At 53.1% G+C, this 26,842-nt stretch overlaps 2 protein-coding genes across 2 annotated transcripts in view; both read left to right on the top strand.

The window, feature by feature from the left end:
• Positions 1–26,842, top strand: part of LOC119955542 (guanine nucleotide exchange factor VAV2-like) — a 250,363-nt gene that overhangs the window by 174,192 nt on the left and 49,329 nt on the right. The window contains 8 exon segments of the mRNA XM_038781814.1: positions 7,442–7,474; positions 7,476–7,552; positions 8,101–8,119; positions 8,122–8,204; positions 8,933–9,026; positions 12,425–12,476; positions 13,840–13,859; positions 21,922–21,946. Of these exon segments, the coding sequence (XP_038637742.1) occupies positions 7,442–7,474; positions 7,476–7,552; positions 8,101–8,119; positions 8,122–8,204; positions 8,933–9,026; positions 12,425–12,476; positions 13,840–13,859; positions 21,922–21,946 (403 nt within the window).
• sardh (sarcosine dehydrogenase) overlaps positions 1–26,842 on the top strand; it is a 357,516-nt gene that overhangs the window by 99,150 nt on the left and 231,524 nt on the right. The gene's annotated exons all lie outside the window — the stretch shown is intronic.

A 26,842-nucleotide genomic window follows, 5' to 3' on the forward strand; every position in this document is an offset into this window, starting at 1 on the left:
TTTTCCTTATATTCCCCGCTGGCTTCCGTCTGTTTCCCGCCTTCTAGCCCTGACAAATGCCTCCTTTTTCATTTAAACTAGCCCCACAAATCTCTCCACATCCAAGATTCCCAACTTGCCATACTTATCCTTTTTCCTCACAGGAACATGCCGGTCCTGAATTCCTATCACTGACATTTGAAAGCCTCCCACATGCCAGGTGCTGATTTACCCTCAACATCAGCCCCAATCGAAATGCTTCAGTTCCAGCCAAATTTGTTAAAATTAACCTTCCCCCAATTAGCACATTCACCCCGACGATTGCTCTTATCTTTATCTAACATTACTTTAAAACTTATTGAATTATGGCCACAGTTTCCAAAACGCTCCCCTACTGAAACTCCTACCACCTGGCCGGGCTCATTCCCCAATACCAGGTCCAGAACAGCCCCTTCCCTAGTTGAACTATCTACATTTGTTTTAAGAAGCCCTCCTGATGCTCCTTACAACTCTGCCCCCCAAGCCCCGAGCATGAGTCCCAGTCAATATTGGGGAAGTTAAGTCTCCCATCACAACAACCCTGTGCTTTTACTCCTTTCCAAAATCTGTCTACCTATCTGCTCCTCTATCTCCCGCTGGCTGTTTGGGAGGCCTGTAGTAAACCCCCAACATTGTGACTGCACCCTTCTTATTCCTGATCTATCCAATATAGCCTCACTGCCTATGAGGAGTCCTCCCGTAGTACAGCTGTGATATTCTCCTGAACCAGTAGCGCAACTCCTCCACCCCTTTACATCCCCCTCTATCCTGCCTGAAAACATTCTGGAACGTTAGCTGCCAATCCTGTCCCTTCCTCAACCAGTCTCTGTAATGGCAACAACATCATAGTTCCAAGTCCTATCCAAGCTCTAGGTTCATCTGCCTTACCCATTTACACTTCTCACATTAAAATAAATGCACTTCAGACACAGTCCCGCTGTGCTCAGCAACATCTCCTGCCTGCTCTTCCTCTCAGTCTTCTGACCCTATTCTCGAGTTTGCCCTCAGTTATTTCACCCTCCGACCTATTGCCCCAGTTTCAATCCCCCTGCCACACTCGTGGTAAACCCTCCGTGTGACACCTGGTGAGAGTTTGTGCTGTTAGTTCCTGCTGAGTTTTTACCCAGTGTTGCTTACTGAGTGAATGTTTATTTGGTGCCGATTTGTGCTCGACAGGGTTTGCGACCCTTTTGGAGTTTCCGTGTCTCACAGCTGCTGATGGTTCCAGTTCTCCCATCGTTTAAGTAGTGTTATGGCCAGGGTTTTAGAAAGCTTAAAGTATATCATGGAGTTCACCTGCCCCACAACTGTTTATAGAATTTGGGTTGTGAGAGCACACGGGCTGCCTTTCAGCTGTTATTCAACAGAGGCCTCAAGCACTTTAAATCAAAAACAACCTTTCTTCCACAAATTTAGTATTTTTATAAATACACACAGTCAGCATTTTTATCAACTACAAACATAAATACCCCACTCAGCTACAATACTCTATATAACTTTTGTGAGGGTCACGAAGATCCAGCACAAGTTGAAGGATAGAAACAAAATATTTTATTTACAATAACATATAGATACAGCAGTAGCAGTAACAACTTCTCTTGCCGCTCACTTCTCTCGAGCTGGTTCCAAAACTGGCCAGCTCTATTTATGCAGGGGATCTGCTAATGATTTTCCGCCCCCTCATTGGGGAAGCTCATACGCCCAAAGGATTGTGGGATTGTCTTAGTCCCCAGCCAGTGGTAACAGGCAGGTTATAACAACCCCAAATGGAGCAGTTTTGGGCCACCTTCTCAATGTCGGTGTCGAGGCCTGGCCACCAGACATAACTCCGGGCCAACATTTTCATTTTGGTCACACCTGGATGCCCATTGTGCAAGTCTCTCAGTATCAGCTCCTGTCCTTTTTCCCGGGACATCACACGCGTCCCCCACAGAAGGATGCCGTCTTCCACTCTGAATTCGGACAGCTTGGATGAAAATGCCCGAAAGTCGCCTGGGAGCTGTCTATGCTGCCCACCATACAGGACTATTGCCGAACCTTTGACAGGACTGGCTCCGTCTGGGTCCCCTCACGGATCTGTGATGGTGACAGGCAAGGTGTCCATAAAATGTAGGGTTGCAATCACCTCACTGGTCGTGGAGGTCGACATGGGCCGGTCGATAAAGGCAATCGGCTCAGTGCGTCGGCATTTGCTATCTGGGTTCCTGGTTTGTGCTCCAGAGAATACTCGTAGCAGCAAGTAACAAAGCCCAGCGCTGGATCCGTGCGGAAGCAATGGCCGGTATTGGCTTATCCTCTCTGAAAAGTCCCAGCAGAGGCTTATGATCAGTCACGATAGTGAGTGGCGGCCATACACGTACTGGTGGAAATGTTTCACCGCAAAGACCGCTGCCAGGCCCTCCTTCTCGATCTGCCGTACTTTCTTTCCGCTGCAGTCAATGTGCGGGAGGCGAAAGCTATCGGCCGCTCGGCCCCGTTCTCCATCTTGTGGGACAGGACGGCCCCAATACCACACGGGGACACATCACATGTGATGAGCAAAGGCTTTCCAGGATCATAGTGGGTTAGTAACCCAGACGACGACAATTGTTGTTTTACCGGCCGGAAAGCGGTTTCTTGCGGCTGACCCCAAACCCAGGTGTGATTCTTCTTTAGCAGAAGGTGCAACGGGGCCAGCGTAGTTGCCAGATTGGGGAGGAACTTTTAATAGAACAGTACAGCACAGAACAGGCCCTTCGGCCCTCGATGTTGTGCCGAGCAATGATCACCCTTCTCAAACCCACATATCCACCCTATGCCGCGTAACCCAACAACCCCCCCCACTTAACCTTACTTTTAGGACACTACGGGCAAATTTAGCATGGCCAATCCACCTAACCCGCACATCTTTGGACTGTGGGAGGAAACTGGAGCACCCGAGGAAAACACCCACACAGGGGGAGGCCGTGCAGACTCCGCACAGACAGTGACCCAAGCCGGAATCGACTTCCCTAAATAGTTTACGAGGCCGAGAAAAAACGAGCGAAAGTGTCAGTCGGGGCGGGGGCCTGTTGAATCGCGCGCACCTTCTCTGCGACGGGGTGCAAACCTTCGCGGTCCACCTAACCCAGGTAGACTACATCCTTCGTCTGAAAGACACACTTTGTGCGACGTAAACGGACTCCAGCCTTTGAAAAGAGTCCAAGGACAGCCTCCAAATTTTCCAAATATTCCTGCTCCGACGTTCCTGTAATCAAAACGTTGTCTAAGTAGACAGCACACACGCGGTAAACTTCTCAAAAATGCCCTCCATGACACGTTGAAAATAGCACAGGCAGAGGATACTCCAAAGGGCAAACGTATATATTCATACACGCCATGGTGTGTATTGATAGTTACATATGGCCGGGTGGCAGGGTCCAGCTCCAACTGTAGGTAGGCGTGACTCATATCTAAATTTGTGAACGAGAGTCCGCCTGCAAGCTTCGCGTAGAGATCCTCTATGCGCAGCATTGGGTATCGGTCGAGTCGGGAAGCCGTATTCACTATAGTTTATAGTCACCGCACAAGCGAACTGTGGCTCTGGCTTCATTACAGGTACAATTGGTGCTGCCCAGCCAGTGAAACGGACGGCCTGATGATGACCCAAAGTCTCCAAACGAGGTGAGCTCCCCTTCTACCTTCTCGAGCAAGGCGTAAGGCACCGGGCGCGCCGGAAATAGCGCGGCGTGGCTCCTGGTTAGACTTGGATGCCGGCTACGGCCCCTTTTATTTCCCCAAACCGGGCTGGAATACATCTGGGTATTGTCCGAGCCCCTCAGTCAACCCTCCAGAAACTGTTTGGAGGATGTGCTGCCACTGCAGCCACAAATGGCGCAACCAGTCCCGACCCAACAGGCTGGGCCTGTGGACGTGCACCACGGGAAACGCCCCTCCTGGCGTCCATAAACAACAGGGGTCATCGTGGTTCCTGCAATGTCCAATGGTTCCTCCGTGTAGGTGGCCAACCTGGCCTGTGTGTACATTAATGTTAAGGGTCTTGTGTACCCTGCTTGATGCAGTCGAATGTCCTCTGGGCGATCACGGAGACCTGCGCACCAGTGTCCAACTCCATCTCGAGCGGCTGACCATTGACTTGTACTCTCACCATGGAGGCCCACACGGGGAGCTGCCACACAATGCAGCTGCAGGCAGTCATCCTCCGTCTCCATGTCCCTCGGGGAGAAGACGCCACAAGGTTCATCCAAATGAAGGTACGGCCCCTGGGCTGGCCCCAGTTTTCTGTCGGAACTGCGCCTTTGGCGCCCCCAGGACTGGCGTCTGTGACGGGTCGGCGCCCACAGTCCGACATGGACATGGCTCCTCATTCATTGGTTCTGGAGAAGGCTCCCTTTGGAGAGGAACGTCCGACGGCCACTGGCACCATCCTCGGACGTCATCTCGCCCAAGGTACTGCAAGGGTGCGGGGGGATGCTTTCGGACGGAAGGGGTTTGCGCCAAGGCGTGCACCCTCCATTCCCTGTAAGCTCTTGCACTCACCGTTCTGCGCTCTCTCGGGGCAGCTTGAATGGCCTGTTGAAAAGTCAATGTTGGCTCGGCTAACAACTTCCTCTGGGTGGCTGCATTGTTAATACCGCACACCAAACAGACGCGTAACATCTCTAATAAGGTCTCACCATAGTGACAGTACTCCGCAATCCTGCGTAGCCTGGATAGAATCTCTGAAAGGGATTCTCCTGGGGTCCTCTCAGCGGTATTAACCCGTAACGTTGGACGATCGTGGATGGGGTTGGGTTCAAAATGTTGCCCCACTAGTGCACAAGTTCATCAAACGTTTTGGTGTCCAGCACAGCTGGGTACGTAAGGCTCCTATCACCCCAAACGTATGCGCGGCCGCAGGCGGTGAGCATATGACCACCTGGCGCTCAGTTTTCAGTGATGTTGTTTGCCTGGAAATAGTAACGCATCCGTTGTGCGTACTGGTTCCATAAGAACTAGGAGCAGGAGTAGGCCAGCTGGCCCCTCGAGCCTGCTCCACCATTCAATGCGATCATGGCTGATCTTTTGGGGACTCAGCTCCACTTTCCGGCCCGAACACCATAACCCTTATCCCTTTATTCTTCAAAAAACTATTCTATCTTTATATTAAAACTTTAATGAAGGAGCCTCAACTGCTTCACTGGGCAAGGAATTCCATAGATTCACAACCCTTTGGGTGAAGGAAGTTCCTCCTAAAACTCAGTCCTAAATCTACTTCCTCTTATTTTGAGGCAATTCGCCCCCCTAGTCTGCTTTCACACCGCCAGTGGAAACAACCCTGCCCCGCATCTATCCTATCTATTCCCTTCATATTTTATATGTTTCTATAAGATCCCCCCCTCCATCTTTCTAAATTCCGAGTACAGTCCCAGTCTACTCAACTCCTCTCCTCGTAATCCAACCCCTTCAGCTCTGGGATTAACCTAGTGAATCTCCTCTGCACACCCCTCCAGTGCCAGTACACTCGTTCCTCAGGTAAGGAGAAACATGGGGTAGCATGGTGGTTAGCATCAATGCTTCACAGCTCCAGGGTCCCAGGTTCGAATTCCCGGCCGGGGCACTGTCTGTGCGGAAGTCTGCACGTCCTCCCCATGTGTGCGTGGGTTTCCTCCGGGTGCTCCGGTTTCCTCCCACAGTCCAAAGATGTGCGGGTTAGGTGGATTGACCAGGCTAAATTGCCCTTAGTGTCCCTAAAAATAATGTTAATGGGGGTTGTTGGGTTACTGGTATAGGGTGGATTACGTGGGCTTGAGTAGGGTGATCATTGCTCGGCACAACATTGAGGGCCGAAGGGCCTGTTCTGTGCTGTACTGTGCTAATTCTAAAAAAATTTTTTAAAAACTGAACACAATACTCCAGGTGTGGCCGCACTAACACCTTATACAATTGCAGCATAACTCCCTAGTCTTGAACTCCATCCCTCTAGCAATGAAGGACAAAATTCCATTGCCTTCTTAATCACCTGTTGCAACCTGTAAACCAACCTTTTGCGACTTATGCACTAGCACACCCAGGTCTCTCAGCACAGCAGCATGTTTTAATATTTTATCATTTAAATAATAATCCCGTTTGCTGTTATTCCTACCAAATGGATAACCTCACATTTGTCAACATTGTATTCCATCTGCCAGACCCGAGCCCATTCACTTAACCTATCCAAATCCCTCTGCAGACTTCCAGTATCCAGCTTTCCAGCGCAGCATCAAAAACATCCAAACGTCCATACAGAGGCATGGTGGAACAGAAAAACAACTTCCAACCTGTATCCAACAAAAATCCAGGGAGGTGGCTTCAGCAGCGTAGACAGCTATTCACTTTAACCCTCACCGCCAAGTTTTCTGAGGGCCACGAGAATCCAGCACGAATTGAAGGATAGAAAGAAATAACATTTATTTACAATAACATATAGATACAGCAGCAGCAACAACTTCCTTGCCGCTCACACTTCCTCTCGAGCTGGTTCCAAACTGGCCAGCTCTATTTATGCAGGGGATCTGCTAATGATTTCTCCGCCCCCTCATTGGGAAGCTCATACCTCCCAAAGGATTGTGGGATTGCCATTAGTCCCCAGCCAGTGGTAACAATAACCCTTAATAATTCCCCCTTTAACTGTTCCAATTCAATAACAGGATCCCATAAAACCATGAACCCCTTTCCAAAGGTGTGGCCCAGCACATGACACTCAGACCTGGTACAGGACGCTCTTGTTTTCTTTCCAAAACAGCAGTTGAATTCCTTCCAGAAAACAGATATTTCGTTTCAAGTTATCAGATACCTGGAAAACAGCTTTTAAACTGAAGATAGAGACACAGCCCAGCTCCACCACCACATAATGACTCACTGAGGTCATGAGATGAGACAAAACATTTCTTAAAGGGACACTCACATGACCAATAGAAAACTAACCTGAAATCGGAATATCCGCAGGTCGAGGGATATTCGCCCCCCCCCCCCCTCCCGCCCCCGATCTGGGCTGGGCTGGGTGGGGGTACGGGGGGGTGGGGTGATGTGGGTGGGGGGAAAGTGGGGTGCGGGGGGTGGAGTAGTGTCACATTGAGGCTGCGGTCTGGCAGCAAAGTTTGGGAAAGCTCAGCGTGAGGAGCAGCGATGTTCTGGCATTCAGAAGCAAGAACTTTTATTGCTGCCCGTGCCTACGGGAATTGAGATGACACTGCCCCGCGGGCAGGGGGGGGGGAATGCCCCTTGGTGGATTGCCCCTCGGGGGAGGGGGGGTATTGTCTCCTGGCGGGAGATTGCCCCTCGGGGGAGGGGGTATTGTCTCTCTGGCGGGGAGACTGCCCTTCTGGGGTAGGTTGCCCTCGGGTAGTGCCAGGATTTGTGGAATCAACGTTTCTGATATTTGCATCTGTGTTCTAAACGGGATTTTTACTCTTGTATTTTTCAGTGGTCCTACGCTTTTTATTTAATTCATCTTCAGGGGGAAGCAGGGGTTCCAGCTCTTCTGTAAAACTGAAGACATGAAGAGGAAGTGGATGGAGGCAGTTTGAAATGCAATGTGAGTGCCGAGGCGGCGAGGGCCGAGGCGGCGAGGGCCGAGGCGGCTAGGGCCGAGGCGGCGAGGGCCGAGGCTGGGAGGGCCGAGGCTGCGAGGGGGCCGAGGCTGCGAGGGTGGGAGGGCCGAGGCGGCGAGGGTGGGAGGGCCGAGGCGGCGAGGGCCGAGGCGGCGAGGGGCCGAGGGCGGCGAGGGCCGAGGCGGGAGGGCCGAGGCATGCGAGGGCCGAGGCTGCGAGGGCCGAGGCGGCGAGGGGTGGGAAGGGCCGAGGCGGCGAGGGTGGAGGGCCGAGGCGGCGAGGGCCGAGGCGGGGAGGGCCGAGGCGGCGAGGGCCGAGGCGGCTAGGGCCGAGGCGGGCGATGGCCGAGGCTGCGAGGGCCGAGGCTGCGAGGGCCGAGGCTGCGAGGGCCGAAGGCTGGAGAGGGCCGAGGGTGGGAGGGCCGAGGCGGCGAGGGTGGGAGGGCCGAGGCTGCGAGGGCCGAGGCTGCGAGGGCCGAGGCTGCGAGGGCTGCTGTTTGTACTTTTTCTCAGTAAATTATTTTCATTTTCAGGTCAAACATTAAAACCGAGGAAAAGCGACGGCAAATTACCACAGCTTCCAAATGACCACTTTTGACAAATTCACCAACTGCAGAGCATGTGGAATGTTGCTCAGGTAAAGTAGCCCCTCCCCCCCCCCCCCCCTCCCCTCCCACCCCCTCCCCCCACCCCCTCCCACCCCACCCCTCCCCCCCACCCCCTCCCCCACCCCCTCCCCTCCCCACACCCCCTCCCCCACCCCCTCCCCCCACATCCCCCTCCACCCCCCTCCCCCCCATCCCCTCCCCCCACCCCTTTCACCCCTCCCCCCAACCCCTCCCCCTCCCTCCCACCCCCTTCCTCTCCACCCCCCTCCCCTCAATCCCACCACCTCCCCTCCTCCCCCTCCCCCCCCACCCCAGTTGGCAACAACCCCCCCACCAGGAAACACACAGTCCATACCCCCCCCCCCCCCCACCCCCCCCAAACTAGGAAACACAGTCTGGGACACCCCTCCACAACCAGGAAACGCATAGTCCAGCCCCACCCCCCCCCCCCCCCCCCCCCCAACCAGGAAACATAGTCTGGGGCACCCCCCCACAACCAGGAAACGCACAGTCCAGACCCCCCCCCCAACCAGGAAACACACAGTCCAGACCCCCCCCCCCCCCCAACCAGGAAACATAGTCTGGGGCACCCCCACCCACCAGGAAGCGCAAAGTCAGCCCCCTTCCTGCCAAAAGGCAAACTCTCTGTCCAGTACTGCCGAAATCCCGGTTTCTCTCTCTCTGGCTGTTCAGCTTTATCTGTTGGTGTTTTTGGCTGTCTGTTAATCTTTTCACTTGTTCTGTACTTTTCCCACAGAGGGATCTTTTACCAGGGCTACGCTTGCTCTAACTGCGGTGCTGGAGCTCACAAAGAATGTCTGGAGATGGCCAGCACAATGCAAACTCAGTATGTAATCCACAGCCTGCCACCTTATCGCCAACTGATCAGCTGGCATGAAATGTGAATAACTTCACCCAAATACCCTCAGTGCTGATCACAATTTACTCATCCTGAGTTTAAAATAATCATGGACAATATTTCACTTACTCAGGGAATTGAATGAAACATGAAGACTCCTGCAAACATCAAGAGGAAATTATGTCTTCTTTAAGATGAAACACTTGAGTTTCAAACACTCCCAGGACAGGTACAGCACGGGGTTAGATACAGAGTAAAGCTCCCTCTACACTGTCTCCATCAAACACTCCCAGGACAGGTACAGCACGGGGTTAGATACAGAGTAAAGCTCCCTCTACACTGTCCCCATCAAACACTTCCAGGACAGGTACAGCACGGGGTTAGATACAGAGTAAAGCTCCCTCTACACTGTCCCCATCAAACACTCCCAGGACAGGTACAGCACGGGGTTAGATACAGAGTAAAGCTCCCTCTACACTGTCCCCATCAAACACTCCCAGGACAGGTACAGCACGGGGTTAGATACAGAGTAAAGCTCCCTCTACACTGTCCCCATCAAACACTCCCAGGACAGGTACAGCACGGGGTTAGATACAGAGTAAAGCTCCCTCTACACTGCCCCCATCAAACACTCCCAGGGCAGGTACAGCACGGGGTTAGATACAGAGTAAAGCTCCCTCTACACTGTCCCCATTAAACACCCCCAGGACAGGTACAGCACGGGGTTAGATACAGAGTAAAGCTCCCTCTACACTGTACCCATCAAACACTCCCAGGACAGGTACAGCACGGGATTAGATACAGAGTAAAGCTCCTTCTGCACTGTCCCCATCAAACACACCCAGGACAGGTACAGCACGGGGTTAGATACAGAGTAAAGCTCCCTCTACACTGTCCCCATCAAACACTCCTAGGACAGGTACAGCACGGGGTTACATACAGAGTAAAGCTCCCTCTACACTGTCCCCATCAAACACTCCTAGGACAGTACAGCACGGGGTTACATACAGAGTAAAGCTCCCTCTACACTGTCCCCATCAAACACTCCCAGGACAGGTACCACGGGGTTAGATACAGAGTAAAGCTCCCTCTACACTGTCCCCATCAAATACTCACTCTTCCAGTGGCCCCAGCATCACAGATGTCAGTCTTCAACAAAGACTGGGCAGCAGGGTAGCATGGTGGTTAGCATAAATGCTTCACAGCTCCAGGGTCCCAGGTCCGATTCCCGGCTGGGTCACTGCCTGTGTGGAGTCTGCACGTCCTCCCCCTGTGTGCGTGGGTTTCCTCCGGGTGCTCCGGTTTCCTCCCACAGTCCAAAGATGTGCGGGTTAGGTGGATTGGCCATGCTAAATTGCCCGTAGTGTCCTAATAAAAAAGTAAGGTTGGGGGGGGGGGGTTGTTGGGTTACGGGTATAGGGTGGATACGTGGGTTTGAGTAGGGTGATCATAGCTCGGCACAACATTGAGGGCCGAAGGGCCTGTTCTGTGCTGTACTGTTCTATGTTCTATGTAAATACAAATCATTCCACGCGATATCAAGAAACGGCTGAAGCAACTGGATGCTGCAAAGGCTCTGGGCCCTGACAATATCCCGGCAATAGTACTGAAGACTTGTGCTCCAGAACTTGCTGCACCCCTAGCCAAGCTGTTCCAGTACAGCTACAACACTGGCATCTACCCGGCAATGTGGGAAATTACCCAGGTGTGTCCTGTACACAAGAAACAAAACCATTCCAACCCGGCCAATTACTGCCCTATCCGTCTACTCTCCATCGTCAGCAAAGTGATGGAAGGAGTCACCAACAGTGCTATCAAGCGGCACTTACTCAGCAATAACCTGCTCACAGACGCTCAGCTTGGGTTCCTCCAGGTCACTCAGCTCCTGACCTCATTACAGCCTTGGTTCAAACATCGACAAAAGAGCTGAATGCCAGAGGTGAGGTGAGAGTGACTGTCCTTGACATCAAGGCAGCATTTTATCAGGTATGACATCAAGCAGCCCTGGCAAAACTGGAGTCAATGGGAATCAGGGGGAAAACTCCCCGCTGGGTGGAGTCATACCCGACACAACCACTCTCTGGTAGCTGGAGGTCAATCATCTCAGCTCCAGGACATCACTGCTGGAGTTCCTCAGGATAGTGTCCTAGGCCCAACCATCTTCAGCTGCTTCATCAATGACCTCCCATCATAAGGTGGGGATGTTTGCGATAACTGCACAATGTTCAGCGTCATTCGTGACTCCTCAGGTAATGAAGCAGTCCCTGTCCAAATGCAGCAAGACCTGGACAATATCCAGGCTTGGGCTGACAAGTGGCAAGTTACATTCGTGCCATACAAGTGCCAGGCAATGACCATTAGAGAGGATCTAAATATCACCCCTTGACATTCAATGGCATCCCCCACACTCAACATCCTGGGAGTTACCATTGATCAGAAACTGAACTGGACCCAGACCCCCCCCCCCCCCCAAAGCCTGTCCACCATCTACAAGGCACAAATCAGGAGTGTGATGGAATACTCTCCACTTGCCTGGATGAATGCAGCTCCAACAACACTCAAGAAGTTCAATACCATCCAGGACAAAGCAGCCGCTTGATTGCTCCCCCTTCCACAAACATTCATTCCCTCCACCACCGATGCGCAGTGGCAGCCGTGTGTACCATCTACAAGATGCACTGCAGGAACTCACCAAGGCTCCTAAGGCAGCACCTTCCAAACCCATGATCACTACCATCTAGAAGGACAAGAGCAGCAGATACCTGGGAACCCCACCACCTGGAGGTTCCCCCTCCGAGTCACTCACCATCCTGACTTGGAAATATATCGCTGTTCCTTCACTGTCACTGGGTCAACATCCTGGAACTCCCTCCCTAACAGCACAGTGGGTGTACATTAGGGACTGCAGCGGTTCAAGAAGGCAGCTCACCACCACCTTCTGAAGGGCAACTGGGGATGGACAATAAATGCTGGCCTAGCCACGTCCCAGAAATGCATTTTTAAAAACTATCAGGGAAGGTATAGCTGGGATGGGTACAGAGTAAAACGTGCTCTCCACACTTTCCATCAAAGATTCCCATCTGCACAACATGGTTAAGAGATTTTTTTAGGATGCTGAAGATTATCTCACTTAGTTGCTTTGATGTGTTTTGATATCTGAAGAGCTGCTGATGATGCATTTGTGAGAGTAACTGTGGGAATAGTCCTGGTATGAATGGCTGCTGTTAATGAATTAGCTACTGCTGCATGGTATTTGCTCACAAGCTATCTGCTCCATCGGCTGTTCCAGTGATTGGGAGATCTGAACCTTCACTCTGCCGCTGATGCTCCGATCTGCACTCTCCTGTCAGCACAATGACTTTGCTGGCTTTGATATTCTGTTTCATGCAGATACCGAGTTTTGTTAGTCACTGTAACAGTGAGAGGTCACAGCAGAGCCATGGTGATACTACATTGTTGGGAATTGGCTCACCACGACATTCTCAAGGACAATTAAGGATGGGTAATAAATGTTGCCCAGCCACTGATGCCTGTGTCTAGTGAATAAATCAAAACTATCCCATGCTCGAATATGAAACAGAATTGAAATTCACAATGCTGTATTTCATGATTTGAGCTACTTGTTCATCGCCACATCCTTCAACACACTCATAGTGGCCATGCCTTTAGCTGCGTCTGTCCTACGTTCAGAAATTTCCTCCCTAAACCTCTGCACCCCACTATTATTCTTTAAGAAACTCATTAAAATCTCCCTCCTTGACCAAACATTTTGCAATCTGCCATAATTTAATTCATTTGTCTATGGGCATTGCAGGTGTTGCTGGCAAAAATTAACATTTATTGGCTTGGAGGGGAACCTCCAGGTGGTGGGGTTCCCAGGTATCTGCTGCTCTTGTCCTTCTAGATGGTAGTGATCATGGGTTGGAAGGTGTTGCCGAAGGAACCTTGGTGAGTTCCTGCAGTGCATCTTGTAGATGGTACACACGGCTGCCACTGTGCGTCGATGGCGGAGGGAGTGAATGTTTGTGGAAGGGGGAGCAATCAAGCGGGGCTGCTTTGTCCTGGGTGGTGTCGAGTTTCTTGAGTGTTGTTGGAGCTGCACGCATCCAGGCAAGTGGAGAGTATTCCATCACACTCCTGACTTGTGCCTTGTAGGTGATGGACAGGCTTTGGGGAGTCAGGAGGTGAGTTACTCGCCACAGGATTCACAGCCTCTGTCCTGCTCTGGCAGCCACAGTATTTATATGGATGGGTCCAATTCAGTTTCTGATCAATGGTATCCACCAAGATGTTGACTGTGGGGGATTCAGCAATGGTAATACCATTGAATGTCAAGGGGCGATAGTTAGATACTCTCTTGTTGGCCATTGCCTGGCACTTGTGAGATACTCACTGTTGGCTGGTCCAGTTCAGTTAATAATTTGAAGTAATATCTCTTTGTATGGCTCAGTGTCAAATCTGATTTATATTCCTGTGAAGTTCCACACAACTTTATGCCACTTTGAGGGTGCTATATGAATGCAGTTGTTGCTGTACTGGCAGAAATGGTGGCGTCGTAGCAGTGGGCCGAGATACAGAGTAATGTAGGAGGGACAGAACATTACAGCAGCCCATTACAGCAGGTCACATTTAATTGAATACATCTGCAATTAAAGCTATAACCATGGCAACTGTAATGGATTGTTGTGGGAAATCTGCCCTCTTTACTGGGTCTGGCCTTCAGGTTGCACGGAGCAGAGAGGTGGGTCGCTGATGGGATTGTTTTGCTTTATTTTGAACCTGACAACTTCTTCCTTTCCTTGCAGATCTACCAGCTGATGATCTGGTAAGTTGGAAGTAAAATAAAGAGAGATCGACTCTCACTGGGGTACGTGTCCCACACATACTGACTCTCACTGGGGTACGGGTCCCACACACATTGACTCTCACTGGGGTACGTGTCCCACACACACTGACTCTCACTGGAGTACGTGTCCCACACACACTGACTCTCACTGGGGTACGGGTCCCACACACACTGACTCTCACTGGGGTACGGGTCCCACACACATTGACTCTCACTGGAGTACGTGTCCCACACACACTGACTCTCACTGGGGTACGGGTCCCACAGACACTGACTCTCACTGGGGTACGGGTCCCACACACACTGACTCTCACTGGGGTACGGGTCCCACACACACACTGACTCTCACTGGGGTACGGGTCCCACACACACTGACTCTCACTGGAGTACGTGTCCCACACACACTGACTCTCACTGGGGTACGGGTCCCACACACACTTGGCGCGATTCTCCGCTCCCCACGCTGGGTGGGAGAATCGCGGGAGGGCCAGGCGACTCATTTCACACCCCCCCTGGCACCCACCGCGATTCTCCCACCCCCCGCTCGGAAGAATCGCCGCTCCCTGTTTTTCACGGCGACCGGCGATTCTCCGGCCCGGATGGGGCCACACCTGGTCGCTGCCGTTGTGAACATGGTCGCCAAAGGCCCGTTTGAAGCTTGTGGGGGGTGGAGAGGGGAGTGAGCACCACGGCCGTGCTCGAGAGGGGACTGGCCCGCGATCGGTGCCCACCGATCGCCGGGCCGGCGTCTCAAAGCGACGCACTCTTTCCCCTCCGCCGCCCCGCAAGATCAAGCCGCCACGTCTTGCGGGGCAGCGGAGGGGAAGACGGCAACCGCGCATGCGTGGGTTTGAGCCGGCCAACCTGCGCATGCGCGGCTGACGTCACATAGGCGCCGCTTTCGCGTCATTCTCGGTGCGCTACCTTGACGCAAGCGTCAAGGCCCGGCGGCCGAGAGTTACGGAGCGCCGCTCCTAGCCCCCGGGTGGCGGTGAATACGGTGAGAGGAGCGACCTCCGAGGCCATCGTGAAACTCGGCCGAGTTCACGACGGCCTTCCCGATTTTTCCCGGGGAGCGGAGAATTCCGCCCACTGACTCTCACTGGGGTACAGGTCCCACACACACTGACTCTCACTGGGGTCCCACACACACTGACTCTCACTGGGGTACGGGTCTCACACACACTGACTCTCACTGGGGTACGGGTCTCACACACACTGACTCTCACTGGGGTACGGGTCTCACACACACTGACTCTCACTGGGGTACAGGTCCACACACACTGACTCTCACTGGGGTCCCACACACACTGACTCTCACTGGGGTACAGGTCCCACACACACTGACTGTCACTGGGGTACGAGTCCCACACACACTGACTCTCACTGGGGTCCCACACACACTGACTCTCACTGGGGTACGGGTCCCACACACACTGACTCTCACTGGGGTACGGGTTCCACACACACTGACTCTCACTGGGGTACGAGTCCCACACACATTGACTCTCACTGGGGTACGGGTCCCACACACACTGACTCTCACTGGGGTACGGGTTCCACACACACTGACTCTCACTGGGGTACGAGTCCCACACACACTGACTCTCACTGTGGTACGGGTCCCACACACACTGACTCTCACTGGGGTACGGGTCCCACACACACTGACTCTCACTGGGGTACGGGTCCCCCACACACTGACTCTCACTGGGGTACGGGTCCCACACACACTGACTCTCACTGGGGTACGGGCCCCACACACACTGACTCTCACTGGGGTACGGGTCCCACACACACTGACTCTCACTGGGGTATGGGCCCCACACACACTGACTCTCACTGGGGTACAGGTCCCACACACACTGACTCTCACTGGGGTAGGGGTCCCACACACACTGACTCTCACTGGGGTACAGGTCCCACACACACTGACTCTCACTGGGGTACGGGTCCCACACACACTGACTCACTGGGGTACGGGTCCCACACACACTGACTCTCACTGGGGTACGGGTCCCACACACACTGACTCTCACTGGGGTACGGGTCCCACACACACTGACTCTCACTGGGGTACGGGTCCCACACACACTGACTCTCACTGGGGTACGGGTCCCACACACACTGACTCTCCCTGGGGTACGGGTCCCACACACACTGACTCTCACTGGGGTACGGGTCCCACACACACTGACTCTCACTGGGGTACGGGTCCCACACACACTGACTCTCACTGGGGTACGGGTCCCACACACACTGACTCTCACTGGGGTATGGGTTCCACACACTGACTCTCACTGGGGTACGGGTCCCACACACTGACTCTCACTGGGGTAAGGGTCCCACACACACTGACTCTCACTGGGGTAGGGGTCCCACACACACTGACTCTCACTGGGGTAAGGGTCCCACACTGACTCTCACTGGGGTATGGGTTCCACACACATTGACTCTCACTGGGGTACGTGTCCCACACACACTGACTCTCACTGGGGTATGGGTCCCACACACATTGACTCTCACTGGGGTACGTGTCCCACACACACTGACTCTCACTGGAGTACGTGTCCCACACACACTGACTCTCACTGGGGTACGGGTCCCACACACACTTGGCGCGATTCTCCGCTCCCCACGCTGGGTGGGAGAATCGCGGGAGGGCCAGGCGACTCATTTCACACCCCCCCTGGCACCCACCGCGATTCTTCCACCCCCCGCTCGGAAGAATCGCCGCTCCCTGTTTTTCACGGCGATCGGCGATTCTCCGGCCCGGATGGGGCCACACCTGGTCGCTGCCGTTGTGAACATGGTCGCCAAAGGCCCGTTTGAAGCTTGTGGGGGGTGGAGAGGGGAGTGAGCACCACGGCCGTGCTCGAGAGGGGACTGGCCCGCGATCGGTGCCCACCGATCGCCGGGCCGGCGTCTCAAAGCGACGCACTCTTTCCCCTCCGCCGCCCCGCAAGATCAAGCCGCCACGTCTTGCGGGGCAGCGGAGGGGAAGACGGCAACCGCGCATGCGTGGGTTTGAGCCGGCCAACCTGCGCATGCGCGGCTGACGTCACATAGGCGCCGCTTTCGCGTCATTCTCGGTGCGCTACCTTGACGCAAGCGTCAAGGCCCGGCGGCCGAGAGTTACGGAGCGCCGCTCCTAGCCCCCCGGGTGGCGGTGAATACGGTGAGAGGAGCGACCTCCGAGGCCATCGTGAAACTCGGCCGAGTTCACGACGGCCTTCCCGATTTTTCCCGGGAGCGGAGAATTCCGCCCACTGACTCTCACTGGGGTACAGGTCCCACACACACTGACTCTCACTGGGGTCCCACACACACTGACTCTCACTGGGGTACAGGTCCCACACACACTGACTCTCACTGGGGTCCCACACACACTGACTCTCACTGGGGTACGGGTCTCACACACACTGACTCTCACTGGGGTACGGGTCTCACACACACTGACTCTCACTGGGGTACGGGTCTCACACACACTGACTCTCACTGGGGTACAGGTCCACATACACTGACTCTCACTGGGGTCCCACACACACAGACTCTCACTGGGGTACAGGTCCCACACACACTGACTCTCACTGGGGTACGAGTTCCACACACACTGACTCTCACTGGGGTACGGGTCCCACACACACTGACTCTCACTGGGGTCCCACACACACTGACTCTCACTGGGGTACGGGTCCCACACACACTGACTCTCACTGGGGTACGGGTCCCACACACACTGACTCTCACTGGGGTACGGGTCCCACACACACTGACTCTCACTGGGGTACGGGTCCCACACACACTGACTCACACTGGGGTACGGGTCCCACACACACTGACTCTCACTGGGGTACGGGTCCCACACACACTGACTCTCACTGGGGTACGGGTCCCACACACACTGACTCTCCCTGGGGTACGGGTCCCACACACACTGACTCTCACTGGGGTACGGGTCCCACACACACTGACTCTCACTGGGGTACGGGTCCCACACACACTGACTCTCACTGGGGTACGGGTCCCACACACACTGACTCTCACTGGGGTACGAGTCCCACACACACTGACTCTCACTGGGGTACGGGTCCCACACACACTGACTCTCACTGGGGTATGGGTTCCACACACTGACTCTCACTGGGGTACGGGTCCCACACACTGACTCTCACTGGGGTAAGGGTCCCACACACACTGACTCTCACTGGGGTAGGGGTCCCACACACACTGACTCTCACTGGGGTAAGGGTCCCACACTGACTCTCACTGGGGTATGGGTTCCACACACACTGACTCTCACTGGGGTAAGGGTCCCACACACACTGACTCTCACTGGGGTAAGGGTCCCACACACACTGACTCTCACTGGGGTACGGGTCCCACACACACTGACTCTCACTGGGGTAAGGGTCCCACACACACTGACTCTCACTGGGGTATGGGTTCCACACACTGACTCTCACTGGCTCAACCTCTGCTCATAAGAACATCTCTCCATACCCGTGATAACCGAGTGAACCTCCTCGGGACTGTCTCCATTGCCAGTCTATCCTTGATTGGATAATGGGACTAAAACTGTTCACATTATTCCATGTTTGGTCTACCTAGTGCCTTGTATACATTTAACAAAACTTTCCTATTTTTGTACTCCATTGCCTTTGAAATAAAGGCAACATTCCATTTGCCTTCTTAATCGCCTGCTTAACTTGTGTGTTAGCTTTTTGTGATTTATGCATCCCTCTGTGCTGCAGCTTTCTGCAGTCTTTCTCCATTTAAATAATATTCAGCTCCTTTCATCTTCCTACCAAAGTGAATAATGTCACAGTTTCCTACATTATATTCTATCTGCCAACTTTCGCCCACTCACCTAACCTGTCTCTATCCCTCTGTAGACTCTGTCATCCTCAATACTTGCCTTCCCACCTATTTTTGTGTCATCCATGAACTTGGCAACAGTGCATTGACTTCCCTTGTCCAAGTCATTCATATATATTGTGAATATTTGTGGCCCCAGCACTGATCCCTGTGGCACTCCACTAGTGACAGGTTGCCATGAAAATTGCCCTCTTACCCCAGTCCTCTATCCATATTGTAATGACATCCTGGGGCTGGTGCGCGGTCAATTCCAGCCCCACTTGACCTAGAGCCATAACACAAGTGAATTAACCAATAATGCTGAGAAAAATACCTGAAGTCTTTGGCCCTCACCGCCCAATAATTACAGTCACCAGGTTTGTAAATTTATACACAATTACTTTTTATTTATAACAAGAACTGTAATGGAATAAGCAGCAAATACAACTGGTTAACTATTATATAATTTCTAACCCCCCCCCCCCCCCCCCCCCCCCCCCCCCCCCCCCACTTTTTAATATAAATTTATAGTACCCAATTATTTATTTCCAATTAAAGGACAATATAGCGTGGCCAATTTACCTGCACTGCACATCTTTGGGTTGCAGGGGTGAGACCCACACAGACAGCGACCCGGGTCCGGAATCGAACCCGGGTCCTCGGCACCGTGAGGCAGCAGAGCTAACCACTCCGTCACTGTGCCGGCCTTCTAACCCCCGCTTTAACTTGTTACCCTCTATAAACAGACACACACACACACACACACAGACACAGACACACACACACACACACAGACACACACACACACACACACACACACACAGACACACACACACACACACAGACAGACAGACACACACAGACAGACAGACACACACAGACAGACAGACACACACAGACACACACAGACACACTCACACAGACACACACACACAGACAGACACACACACACAGACAGACACACACACACAGACACAGACAGACACACACGCACACAGACACACACACACAAACAGACACACACAGACACAGACAGACACACACGCACACACACACACAGACAGACACACACACACAGACACACACACACACAGACACACACACACAGACAGACACACACACACAGACACACACACACAGACAGACACACACGCACACAGACACACACACACACAGAGGGGAAGAGAGGGACAAATAATAAGTAAAAGGAAAAATAAGTCTTTGTTTGACATGATTCTTCTTACCATACAGTCCTTCAAACCAGTCTTTCAGTTCAAGATTTCTGTTTCTAGACTGCAATGGTTTTCACTACTGAGACGCAGGGTGGTGCAGTGGTTCGCACTTGTGCCTACAGCACTGAGCACCCAGATTCGATCCTGGCCCTGGGTCACTGTCCAACCCAAAGATGTGCAGGGTAGGTGGATTGGCCACGCTAAATCACCCCTTAATTGGAAAAAAATAATTGGGTACTCTAAATTTATTTTAAAAAACAAAAATGGTTTTTCACTGTAGATTCATTCAGGTTTTGGCAGTTTCAGAAAAATAGCAGCTCACAGCATTTTTTTCCACAATTTAAGGGTTCTTGAAAGATTACAACCAGTGCACCCACTATCTCTGTAACTACTTCCTTTAATATCCTGGATGCAATCCATCTGGTCCAGGGACTTTAGCCCCATTAGTTTCCCAAGTATTTGTTTCCTCGTGATAGTTATTGTATTTATTTCCCCCTCTTCAGCCCTTTGATTATTGAATATTTTTGGGATGCTATTAGTGCCATCCAACATGAAATTGATGCAAAGTATTTATTGAACTCCTCTGCCATTTCCTGTGTCTCCATTATTATTTCCCCAGTTTAATTCTCTCAGGATCTATGTTCACTTTGGCCTCTCCTTCCTTTTTCTTTATTTATTTATCGTTATTACATTGTTTGCCAGTTTACTCTCATAGTTTATCTTCTCTCATTTTTTGGTTAATTTTTGTTGGTTTTTCAAACTTTCCCAATCCTCTGGCTTACCAGTGATAATTGCCACATTGTATGTTTTTTCTTTCAGTTTAATACCATCCTTAACTTGGTTGGTTAACCATGGTTGACTTGCCCCCTTTCTAGAATCTTTTTAACTGACTGGGACATATCTTTGTTCTGCTATTGCTGGTCAACTGTCGTTTCTGCTAAACTCCTTTCCTAGTCCGTTTCAGCCAACTCTGCTCTCATTTCTTTATAATGACTCTTATTTAAGTGTAATATGGTTGTTTCTGACCCAAGGTTCTCACTCTCAAACTGAATGCTCAATCCTGCCACGTGTGGTCGCTGTTTCTCAGGGGATACATAGATACACACACAGAAGATTTTACTCTGAGATTGTTCATTAAACCTGCCTCATTACACATTACCAGATCCAAATTAGCTGATCACTAATTGGATCCACAACCCATTGTTCAGGAAACTGTCGCGAATATGCTCGATGAATTCTACCTCATGGCTACCTCTGCCAATTTCATTTTCCCAACCGACATGACGATTAGTTACCAATGATTAAAGTACTGCCTTTTTTACACATCTTTATTATCTCCTGATTAATTCTAAATCCTACAGTATAGCTACTGTTTGGAGGCCTGAAGACCACTCCCACTAGTGACTCCTTTCCCTTCACCCCCACCCAGATGGATTCTACATCTTCTGATCCAACATCATTTCTTGCTGTTTATTTCAGCTCAGACTAACAAAGCTACCCCACCACCCTTTACCTCCTGCCTGTCCTGACGAAAACTCACAAACCCCTGAATATTCTGTTCCCAGTTTTGATGATCTTGTAACCACATCTCTGTTTTTGTGACGAGATCATGCCCATTAACCTCAATTTGTGCCAATAATTCATTTATTTTGTGCATTTAAGTGAAAAGCCATTAATTTTGCATTTTTACAATTTGTTTATCTGGATGTACCTCAGCTGAGTCCGGACTTCCCAGTTTGTAGGGCAGGGGTCAAACTGCATGTTTTCTGACCACCAATTGTGCCAAATCCCAGTGTGCCACCCTCGGTGATCTGATGTTGTGCTGCGTCTGCTGGAGATTAACCCTCGTAACATTGTACAACAACCTGTTGGAAACCAAAGGCTGACATAGAAAAAGAAAACGTCAATCTAATTTCATATAAAACAAATAACACTTCTGTCTTTCTTCACAGGATGGAGAACAGCCAGTGGCAGCAGGTACATGCACATCCCTGCCTGAGGGGAAATTCCATACAATCCAACTATACAGCATTTTATCAGCTTCAGAACATCCCAGTGCAGTTCACAGCCAATAACTCCCTAAGGTTTTCTCCATGTTACAGAATAGTTGCCGGATAATTGTCCAAGACCCCAGGGGAAGTCCCGACAATTCTTCAAATATTAGTCATGGGTTGTAGATTCGCTCCTGAGAGGGAAGAGAGGATCTTGGCTTAATCTCTCATCATCTGCAATACTGTAGCCCACCCTTCATACATCCCTGCACCAGTACAGCACTCCCTCAGTACTGACCCTCTGACAGTGCGGCACTCCCTCAGTACTGACCCTCTGACAGTGCAGCACTCCCTCAGTACTGACCCTCTGACAGTGCGGCACTCCCACAGTACTGACCCTCTGACAGTGCAGCACTCCCTCAGTACTGACCCTCTGACAGTGCAGCACTCCCTCAGTACTGACCCTCTGACAGTGCAGGGCTCCCTCAGTACTGACCCTCTGACAGTGTAGGGCTCCCTCAGTACTGACCCTCTGACAGTGCAGCACTCCCTCAGTACTGACCCTCTGACAGTGCAGCACTCCCTCAGTACTGACAGTGCAGCAGTCCCTCAGTACTGACCCTCTGACAGTGCGGCACTCCCTCAGTACTGACTCTCTGACAGTGCAGCACTCCCTCAGTACTGACCCTCTGACAGAGCAGCACTCCCTCACTACTGACCCTCTGACAGTGCAGGGCTCCCTCAGTACTGACCCTCTGACAGTGCAGCACTCCCTCAGTACTGACCCTCTGACAGTGCGGCACTCCCACAGTACTGACCCTCTGACAGTGCAGCACTCCCTCAGTACTGACCCTCTGACAGTGTAGGGCTCCCTCAGTACTGACCCTCTGACAGTGCAGCGCACCCTCAGTACTGACCCTCTGGCAGTGCGGCACTCCCTCAGTACTGACCCTCTGACAGTGCGGCATCCCTCAGTACTGACCCTCTGACAGTGCAGCACTCCCTCAGCACTGACCCTCTGACAGTGCGGCACTCTCTCAGTACTGACCCTCTGGTAGTGCGGTACTCCCTCAGTACTGCCGCTCTGATAGTGCAGCACTCCCTCAGTACTGACCCTCTGATAGTGCAGCACTCCCTCAGTACTGACCCTCTGACAGTGCAGCACCCTCAGTACTGACCCTCTGACAGTGCAGCACTCCCTCAGTACTGACCCTCTGACAGTGCGGCACTCCCTCAGTACTGACCCTGTGACAGTGCAGCACTCCCTCAGTACTGACCTCTGACAGTGCAGCACTCCCTCAGTACTGACCCTCTGACAGTGCGGCACTCCCTCAGTACTGACCCTCTGACAGTGTGGCACTCCCTCAGTACTGACCCTCCGACAGTGCAGCACTCCCTCACTACTGCCCTCCGACAGTACAACACTCCCTCACTACTGCCCTCCGACAGTACAACACTCCCTCACTACTGCCCTCCGACAGTACAACACTCCCTCACTACTGCCCTCCGACAGTACAGCACTCCCTCACTACTGCCCTCCGACAGTACAATACTCCCTCACTACTGCCCTCCGACAGTGCAGCACTCCCTCAGTACTGACCCTCTGACAGTGCAGCACTCCCTCAGTACTGACCCTCTGACAGTGCGGCACTCCCTCAGTACTGACCCTCTGACAGTGCGGCACTCCCTCAGTACTGACCCTCTGACAGTGCAGCACTCCCTCAGTACTGACCCTCGGACAGTGCGGCACTCCCTCAGTACTGACCCTCTGACAGTGTGGCACTCCCTCAGTACTGACCCTCCGACAGTGCAGCACTCCCTCACTACTGCCCTCCGACAGTACAACACTCCCTCACTACTGCCCTCCGACAGTACAACACTCCCTCACTACTGCCCTCCGACAGTACAGCACTCCCTCACTACTGCCCTCCGACAGTACAATACTCCCTCACTACTGCCCTCCGACAGTGCAGCACTCCCTCAGTACTGACCCTCTGACAGTGCAGCACACCCTCAGTACTGACCCCCTGACAGTGCAGCACTCCCTCAGTACTGACCCTCTGACAGTGCAGCACTCCCTCAGTACTGACCCTCTGACAGTGCGGCACTCCCTCAGTACTGACCCTTTGACAGTGCGGCACTCCCTCAGTACTGACCCTCTGACAGTGCAGCACTCCCTCAGTACTGACCCTCTGACAGTGCGGCACTCCCTCAGTACTGACCCTCTGACAGTGTGGCACTCCCTCAGTACTGACCCTCCGACAGTGCAGCACTCCCTCACTACTGCCCTCCGACAGTACAACACTCCCTCACTACTGCCCTCCGACAGTACAATACTCCCTCACTCCTGCCCTCCGACAGTGCAGCACTCCCTCAGTACTGACCCTCTGACAGTGCAGCACTCCCTCAGTACTGACCCCCTGACAGTGCAGCACTCCCTCAGTACTGACCCTCTGACAGTGCAGCACTCCCTCAGTACTGACCCTCTGACAGTGCGGCACTCCCTCAGTACCGGCCCTCTGACAGTGCAGCACTCCCTCAGTACTGACCCTCTGACAGTGCAGCACTCCCTCAGTACTGACCCTCTGACAGTGCAGCACTCCCTCAGTACTGACCCTCTGACAGTGCGGCACTCCCACAGTACTGACCCTCTGACAGTGCAGCACTCCCTCAGTACTGACCCTCTGACAGTGCAGCACTCCCTCAGTACTGACCCTCTGACAGTGCAGGGCTCCCTCAGTACTGACCCTCTGACAGTGTAGGGCTCCCTCAGTACTGACCCTCTGACAGTGCAGCACTCCCTCAGTACTGACCCTCTGACAGTGCAGCACTCCCTCAGTACTGACAGTGCAGCAGTCCCTCAGTACTGACCCTCTGACAGTGCGGCACTCCCTCAGTACTGACTCTCTGACAGTGCAGCACTCCCTCAGTACTGACCCTCTGACAGTGCAGCACTCCCTCACTACTGACCCTCTGACAGTGCAGGGCTCCCTCAGTACTGACCCTCTGACAGTGCAGCACTCCCTCAGTACTGACCCTCTGACAGTGCGGCACTCCCACAGTACTGACCCTCTGACAGTGCAGCACTCCCTCAGTACTGACCCTCTGACAGTGTAGGGCTCCCTCAGTACTGACCCTCTGACAGTGCAGCGCACCCTCAGTACTGACCCTCTGGCAGTGCGGCACTCCCTCAGTACTGACCCTCTGACAGTGCGGCATCCCTCAGTACTGACCCTCTGACAGTGCAGCACTCCCTCAGCACTGACCCTCTGACAGTGCGGCACTCTCTCAGTACTGACCCTCTGGTAGTGCGGTACTCCCTCAGTACTGCCGCTCTGATAGTGCAGCACTCCCTCAGTACTGACCCTCTGATAGTGCAGCACTCCCTCAGTACTGACCCTCTGACAGTGCAGCACCCTCAGTACTGACCCTCTGACAGTGCAGCACTCCCTCAGTACTGACCCTCTGACAGTGCGGCACTCCCTCAGTACTGACCCTCTGACAGTGCAGCACTCCCTCAGTACTGACCTCTGACAGTGCAGCACTCCCTCAGTACTGACCCTCTGACAGTGCGGCACTCCCTCAGTACTGACCCTCTGACAGTGTGGCACTCCCTCAGTACTGACCCTCCGACAGTGCAGCACTCCCTCACTACTGCCCTCCGACAGTACAACACTCCCTCACTACTGCCCTCCGACAGTACAACACTCCCTCACTACTGCCCTCCGACAGTACAACACTCCCTCACTACTGCCCTCCGACAGTACAGCACTCCCTCACTACTGCCCTCCGACAGTACAATACTCCCTCACTACTGCCCTCCGACAGTGCAGCACTCCCTCAGTACTGACCCTCTGACAGTGCAGCACTCCCTCAGTACTGACCCTCTGACAGTGCGGCACTCCCTCAGTACTGACCCTCTGACAGTGCGGCACTCCCTCAGTACTGACCCTCTGACAGTGCAGCACTCCCTCAGTACTGACCCTCGGACAGTGCGGCACTCCCTCAGTACTGACCCTCTGACAGTGTGGCACTCCCTCAGTACTGACCCTCCGACAGTGCAGCACTCCCTCACTACTGCCCTCCGACAGTACAACACTCCCTCACTACTGCCCTCCGACAGTACAACACTCCCTCACTACTGCCCTCCGACAGTACAGCACTCCCTCACTACTGCCCTCCGACAGTACAATACTCCCTCACTACTGCCCTCCGACAGTGCAGCACTCCCTCAGTACTGACCCTCTGACAGTGCAGCACACCCTCAGTACTGACCCCCTGACAGTGCAGCACTCCCTCAGTACTGACCCTCTGACAGTGCAGCACTCCCTCAGTACTGACCCTCTGACAGTGCGGCACTCCCTCAGTACTGACCCTCTGACAGTGCGGCACTCCCTCAGTACTGACCCTCTGACAGTGCAGCACTCCCTCAGTACTGACCCTCTGACAGTGCGGCACTCCCTCAGTACTGACCCTCTGACAGTGTGGCACTCCCTCAGTACTGACCCTCCGACAGTGCAGCACTCCCTCACTACTGCCCTCCGACAGTACAACACTCCCTCACTACTGCCCTCCGACAGTACAACACTCCCTCACTACTGCCCTCCGACAGTACAGCACTCCCTCACTACTGCCCTCCGACAGTACAATACTCCCTCACTCCTGCCCTCCGACAGTGCAGCACTCCCTCAGTACTGACCCTCTGACAGTGCAGCACTCCCTCAGTACTGACCCCCTGACAGTGCAGCACTCCCTCAGTACTGACCCTCTGACAGTGCAGCACTCCCTCAGTACTGACCCTCTGACAGTGCGGCACTCCCTCAGTACCGACCCTCTGACAGTGCAGCACTCCCTCAGTACTGACCCTCTGACAGTGCAGCAC

Source organism: Scyliorhinus canicula, chromosome 21, assembly GCF_902713615.1.
Source record: "Scyliorhinus canicula chromosome 21, sScyCan1.1, whole genome shotgun sequence".
Classification (NCBI taxonomy): domain Eukaryota; kingdom Metazoa; phylum Chordata; class Chondrichthyes; order Carcharhiniformes; family Scyliorhinidae; genus Scyliorhinus; species Scyliorhinus canicula.